The sequence below is a fragment of the Littorina saxatilis genome, linkage group LG3, assembly GCF_037325665.1.
Source record: "Littorina saxatilis isolate snail1 linkage group LG3, US_GU_Lsax_2.0, whole genome shotgun sequence".
Lineage (NCBI taxonomy): Eukaryota > Metazoa > Mollusca > Gastropoda > Littorinimorpha > Littorinidae > Littorina > Littorina saxatilis.
The window spans coordinates 15,691,210-15,698,709 of record NC_090247.1 but is presented as its reverse complement, the minus strand read 5'-3'; the positions used below and the strand labels follow the sequence as shown (position 1 = coordinate 15,698,709).

General features: G+C 42.3%; 2 protein-coding genes across 2 annotated transcripts in view; both read right to left on the bottom strand.

Moving 5' to 3' along the window:
* Positions 1-7,500, bottom strand: part of LOC138961719 (uncharacterized) — a 36,619-nt gene that overhangs the window by 1,402 nt on the left and 27,717 nt on the right. The gene's annotated exons all lie outside the window — the stretch shown is intronic.
* LOC138961718 (uncharacterized) overlaps positions 4,183-7,500 on the bottom strand; it is a 7,432-nt gene continuing 4,114 nt past the window's right edge. The window contains exons 5-6 of the mRNA XM_070333388.1: positions 6,715-6,841; positions 4,183-4,467 (exon numbers count right to left, since the gene is read on the bottom strand). Of these exons, the coding sequence (XP_070189489.1) occupies positions 4,197-4,467; positions 6,715-6,841 (398 nt within the window). The 3' untranslated portion in view covers positions 4,183-4,196. The remainder of the gene's footprint in view (positions 4,468-6,714; positions 6,842-7,500) is intronic.

The following is a 7,500-nucleotide window of genomic DNA, read 5'->3' as shown; positions in this document are numbered from 1 at the left end:
TGTGTGTTTGTGTGTGTGTGTGGACGTACGTGCGCTTGTGTGTTTGTGAGTGTGGGTGTGTTTGTGTGCGTACATGTGCAAGCGTCCGTGTGTGTGTCCGTATGTCCGTGTGTGGACGTACGTGCGTTTGTGTATGCGTATTTGTGCGTGTGTCCGTGTGTGTGTGTGCGTGTGTGTGTGCGTGTGTGTGTGTGTTTGTGAGTGTGCGTGTGTTTGTGTGCGTACATGTGCAAGCGTCCGTGTGTGTGTCCGTATGTCCGTGTGTGTGCGAACGTGCGTTTGTGTATGCGTGTTTGTGCGTGCGTCCGTGTGTGTGTGTGTATGTATGTATGTGTGTATGTATGTATGTGTGTATGTGTGTATGTGTGTGTGTGCGTGAGTGAGCGTGCGTGCTTATGTGCGTGCGAGCGTGCGAGCGTGTGTGTGTGTTTGTGTGTGTGTATGTGTGTCTGCGTCTGTGTGCGTACAGGCATGTGTGTGTTAGGGTGCATGCTTGTGTGTGTATGTGGGTGTGTAATCAACAACACCGCCGTGGAGAGAGCAGCTTGAACCTGCAGCACGCAAAAACAGAGACGTATGCAAAAGAAGCACCAGATACAAATGTATTCCCCCCTCTGCTTCTTTCTCTCTGTAAACGTGTAGGGCTAGTTATTTTTCAGTAACTTACCCAACAACCAAAATCACTTACCCAACAACGGGCCTGAAACCTCGATAGCTCACAGGTTGATGAGCTAGACTTTGAGGGAACTACTTTAGCGATTGAAAAGTTGCGAACGCTCTAATGTACGAAATATATATCTCTAGACCAAACAATACAAACTGCATTAAACTAGCAACTACAGGCTTGAACACATTAATCTCCATATAAAATCCATGATTTTGGTTGTTTTCTAAATCCAAATCTGACGATCAGTGCAGAGAAACTCGCTTTAGATCTCTTATGAGTGCAAGCAAACTTCCAAGGCAAGTAACTCTCGTACTCTGTCTAGCGATAAGAGTAGTTCCCCTTCCACATTTTCTGAACTGAGTTGCTTGGACAAAAGACTGCAATCCGACGGTTAGTTGTCGACAATATTTCATTTTATAAATGTGGTGGAGCGCATGCGGGTGGTGGCAATTAACTGAAGCGAGAGGGAGAATACACTAAAAATAAAAGTTCGATGAATAAATTGCTGAATGTTCTCTGTCCTCTTTTATTGCATAACACACACGCACACACTCACCAAGCATTTAAAATAAAAGTTAAAAATAGGTCCGTCAGACTAATGCTACTTTCCCAATAAACACTTTCAACACTTTAAAAAGGTGGAAACACATACTCCGCACTCAAATCAAAAGTAGCTTGAGTCAAATCTCTACTACAAAAAAGTTCTGTTGCCACAACACTATAAAGTCACTAGTGTGTGCTCTACCAACACACACCACGCTCTAGAAAAAACACGGTAATAAACACGATAATAAACACGGTAATAAACACGGTAATAAACACGGTAATAAACACACTATCCCACCAAGAGTCCGCTCGGCTGGGAAAACAAGAAGTAAAAGCAAAGTCAGTAATTACCGAAACGACAATTCATATCAAAGTATCATCTCACACAGTCATCATAACCACAATTACAATTATTCAACTTCCAGTATTAAAATACATCATGCATGTTTGGTTTTCTCAATCTTATCATTGGCCTTCTCTTCTGTTGTTATTTACATATCAAATTATTGTGCCAATTCCAAAGAAGGTGTACCGATAAAAGGTCTATTCTCACCTGGTCTACATCATCTCTGTACACGAAACAAAACTCCCTGGTTCACAACAGCATTCCCTACTGGCTGGCTAATAAAATCCAGGAAATACAGCCATCACACACTCCATCACTGGATCAGTCTAGTTGGTACACACCAACACACACGGATTCCACAAACCGTGGCACATTCCCAGAAAAGGATTATTTCACAGATGCGCAATCCAATCCATGATTCACAGCTTATGCACAGGCACAAATCCAAACACTGTTTCACTTCCAAATGCACAAAAATCCACAATGCATACAAATTCCGGCAAAGCTTGACATGCTTTTCTCTGCCAGTCCAGGTCACAAGTGCGCGCTTGTTTTCAACGTTGGGTGAGTTCATTTCAACTTTTACTCATTTTAGTCAGGAAAAGGGGAAGGGGGGAGAGGGCCCTATATGACGCTGCTTGATTATGCGTCACCAACCCAAACATTCTTTTATCAATACGATCTAAGTAAAAATAATATAAAAGAAAGGATTACTGTACTCACCGATACAAAGACGACACAAGACGATTACGAATTTTCGCTTCTGGAAGCTTCATCAGGAAAAGAACACAAAAGACAACAAAAAGCAGACGCAACACGGAACGAACAGGAGTTGAAAGAAAATGGAGGGGAAACACACAAAAAGGGGAAGGAACTCTAGGAACGGAAATGAATGAAAGGGGAGAGAAGTGGTTGGATGATGTCAAGGGCACAGGCATACAGAAAGTAAAAGTAATACACACTCATAAAAGGGGGAGGGGGGAGGGAGAAAGGGGGAGAAAAATGTTTTTTAAAAAAAAGAGGAAAAACACACGCACGCACACACACACACACACACACACACACACACACACACACACACACGCACACACAAAACTAAACACATAAACATACACAGAAAGAAACATACACAACACACACACAGATACAAATACACACACACACGTACCGTAAATCCACAATATGTTTGGGGAATACAAGTACATCACATTTTCGCATTCAAACCGTCAGGAGTGGAAGTGCCCAGGGATAAAATGAAATTCGACTCTACTTGTTTTCTGTCTGTGGAGGTGCTGTACATTTGCCAGACACCTTTCACACTGCATTCAGGGAGGTGTGGTTACTGCTGTTGAAATGTTGGGCAACAGACCTACAGCGGCGATGCCGAATATCTGCCAGATGTTCGGTGAAGCGGGTGGAGAGGGTTCTTTCGGTCTCACCAAATAAGAGTACTTTGGGGCATTTGAGACAGGATATGGCATAGATGAGGTTGCGGCTGGTGCAAGAGAACGTGCGTTTAATTTTGAAATCTTTTTGGGGGCTGGTCAGAGTGGTAGAATGGTAAATGTGAGGGCAGGTGTGGCAACGAGGGTTCTGGCATGCGGTTGTGCCGGGTTGTAGGGGAACTGGCGAACGAAGAGAGGATCGAACCAGGGAATCTCTAAGGTTGCAGTCCCGTCGGGAGGCCAACAAGGGTGGCAGGCTGAAAGTGTCACCAACAGAGGGGCTGGACTTAAGGATGAACCAATTAGTTTTCAGAATGTGGCGAACAGGTAGGTTGTGGGGATGGTGGGTCAGAACTGCCACAGGTCTGTCTGATCTGTCTGAGGTGGATGATGGCTGCAGAGCTTCCTGTCTCGGTATACGACGAACTTTATTTAAGGCCACATTCAAGAGGCTGGATGGGGTGGTGGACAGAATGTCGTCAGACAGGTAAATGTTCAGATTCAGAAAGACGACTGCGGAAGGAGAGATATCAAAGGTGAATTTGATGGAGGGATGGTAGTTGCTGACAAAATGCATGTAATCAGTGAGGTCAGACAACGAGAGAGAGGTGGCACCGAGGCAATCATCGATGTAGCGTTTGCACAGTTCAGGCTGAGGTCCAGTGTAAGTGGAACGAATCTGGGATTCCAGGTGGCCCATGAATAGGCAGGCATGGGAAGGTCCCATTTTAGTGCCCATGGCAACACCACTTATCTGATGACAGACTTGTCCATCAAACTCAAAAGTATTGAGCGTGAGGACAAGCTCTGCGAGACGGAGGAGGATCGAAGTGGGTGGGTCGCGAACAGAACGATCTAAACTAATTTAACTTATTAAGAACACAACTAAACATTCCCCATTCAGGAATATTCAACAAATGCATAGTCTGTGTGTTTCATCCAAATCTAACACGCAGAAGTAACCAATAGACACAAGCTGACACCCCTGCCTTTGAATGACGAAACCCTGACACCTACGTCATACCTATGATGACAGCCTACGACGCAATACAGGCGCTAGAAATAATAATTCTTTTGACACAGTCACACAATGTCAATACAGATTTCTCTCACTCACCACATAAACAGATCACACGCAACCAAGTGCACACAACTCGCATTTTTCATGATCCGCTAACTTCGACCATTATTTTTAATAATCACTGAGACTCGGCATGTAACCTGTACGTAAGCAACCTCCTTCACAGTTGTCATTGATGTAGTTATTCATCGTGTCCATGGCAGAATCATCATCGAAACAAACAGACATAAAGCAGTCGTTGAAGTATTTCTCTAGGTCCATTCCAGACTTGGCAAGACATTGGGAAAGGATGACGTCACGCAGGATGACGTCACACTGCGCCACGGCCTTCTTCATAGACTCGCATCGTCGGACATTAGCGGTCAGGGCCCTGCAGGGTTTACTGCAAGGGCGATACGTATTATGTGTCAAAGATACGACAGTCGGGAAACATGGCACACACATTACAAGCGTATACAGGGATGGATCAGTTAGTTTGTAAGGGGATAGGGGAGGGGTGGGGTGTGGCCTACTTAGAATTGCAAAGTTTAAATCGCGGGGGTGAAGCACGCCAGAGACTGTTAGTGGGTTCCCCCCCCCCCACTCCCCCGGGAAAAACGTTGTGTCGGAAAAATCAAAATGGTGCTATCTGGTGCCATCTGATCTATATGTCACAGAATCACATTTTTCAATTATTTTCTTGTTTAGCTTTTCGCGACGTAGGTTTTGTTTTTGTTTTTTTGTTTTGTTGTTTTTTTGTTTTTTTAATTTGCCAAGCACATCATGTGGGGCGTTTAATAAATACCACTGATTGTTACAATATTCCTGATAAAGTGTTATACATGTATTTGAGCTACAATGGACATTAACATTTTCATACAATACCTCTTTTTCTTTTTACTTTTTTTAATTCGTTAATCTCCTTTAATAATAATAATAATAATAATAATAATAATAATAATAATAATAATAATAATAATAATAATAATAATAATAATAATAATAATAATAATAATAATAATAATAATAATAATAATAATAATAATAATAATAATAATAATAATGGACATTTGCTATAGCGCATAATCATGTATATGCTCAATGCGCTTTACAATAACTAGAATTAACATAACTAATGATAAAACCATACACAATGAACAAGACCCACAATCTACATAACATAGCATACTCAGCATACTCCATGCAAGCAAACACAAAAGCTTAACACACTCCAAGCACGCAAGACCAAGCAAACAGGGTAAAGACAAAACAAAGTCATACAAGCAAAACCATGCAAGCAAAATTAATACCGAACTCCATGCAAACAATACTCAAAACTCAAAAAAACATGACAAAGCAACGGAATGAGAAAAAGACATATATATACATACAAATTCAACACACTCCATGCACGCAGGGGGGGGTATCATGTGTATGCAAGTGAAAAAAGATGCGTTTTCAGGCTTGTGCGGAAAGAGCCAGAGGAGGCAGAGTGACGAAGAGTGACAGGGAGAGAGTTCCAGACGAGAGGAGCAGAAACAGAAAAAGAGCGCTCACCAAAAGATTTAGTGTTGACTCTCGGAGTGGAAAGGATAGAGGTGTCTGCTGAGGAGCGGAGTGTCCTGCCCGGTGTGTATGTCTGAGTCATGTCTGTGAGGTATGCGGGTCCTGTCTGTGTGAGTGCACCATAGGATAGGCATGCGATTTTATACTTGATGCGTGACTCTATTGGAAGCCAGTGTGTGTGTTGTTGGAATATGTGTTGGTGAGACATATGTATGCGTATAATCATCAAACAAAAGACATAATGGCTAACATTTTCATAAACTATGTTTGTCTGACATCTAAACATAATAACATCACATACACCGGTACACTTCAATACATCTATATGTAGGCCTACTGTTATCTTATAACATTCTGATCGTATTAAATGTGTCAAGCGCAAAGAGCATAATTGTAAAGTTATGATGTTGCGCTATATAAATGCTCATTTATTATTATTATTATTATTATTATTCAATTTTAGAAAACCCGGTGTAACAGGCCATTTTGACACATAGTCAGTCTTGACCGGGAGGCCACTCCGGGCCAGCCGATTTCGACCGGGAGGTCATTCTGGGCTAGTCGACCTTGACCCCCCCCCCCCCCCCTCAGTCAGCCTCGACCCCCCCCCCCCCCCAAACTCCAAGAATAAGTACGTCAGGACCCTCCAAAACGAAATATATGTATATGTGCACAATATTTGTTAGAAAAATGATCTAAAAAAAAAATTAAAAAATTAAAAAATCTGAACAGAAAATGAAAAAAAGTGTTGATGTTTTCTTTGAAACTTTTTCGCGACGTAGTTTGCATAGTGTTCATTAGTGTTAAAACACATTCTTGTGAACACTATTTGCTTATTGTGGATACCTCTTGTGCCGGTAGAGATATACACACTGTCAAAATTGTTCAACATCTTTATACAAATGTGTTTAAAAGAGGACAACATCTGCACAGAGTGTTCTATTGGGCAATTCGTAAGAACATTTCGAAAACATTCAGAGCAACCAGTCAACAGACAACTAACCAAACAACAAAACGAGTACCAGCTAGCCAACCAACAACATTCAAACATAACACAAATTAACACAAAACACACACAACTTGCCTTTGTTTAACTGTGGTATCAGAAAGGACGATATAATTGACAAAGTCATCTGCTGTGGCTAAATAGATTTCACCAAAGAGTCTTGCAAAGCCTTCTTCTAGCTCCTTGGTACCTGCTAGTCCCGTTCCTGCAATGTATCCCAACCATACAGTGGCACACACACACACACACACACACACACACACACACACACACACCACACACACACACACACACACTCACACATTCACACAGACACACATACGCACACACACACACACACACACACACACACACACACACGCACAAGCAAGCGAGTACTCATACACACACACAAGTGCGCACATAAACACACAAACACACACACACACACACACACACACACACACACACACACACACACACACACACACACACACACACACACATACATACACACACAAACACACACAAACTCTTCAAACAAAGTTAAGGATCACTTTTTTACAAGCACGCCACACAAAACAGACAAGACCGAATTCTTTCTTTTTTTAAAAAGTATATAATTGAAAAACCAAGGAGTAATGACAAACAAAGCAAAGATCGAACGCGGCAGCGACAATTTAGCTAGAGTGTGTCAAACGTGACAACCCTCGAAAATAGAATTCACAACAATGTGAATCAGTGTCAATAACGCGTGTGCCCTCCGTTGTGTGCCAGGCATTCAACACATCGTTGGCGCATGGAGTGGATCAGGTTGCATATGAATGCTCTGGGAACTCCATTCCACTCCTGCTGGAGCCATTGCAGCAGTTGACCCAGATTGGC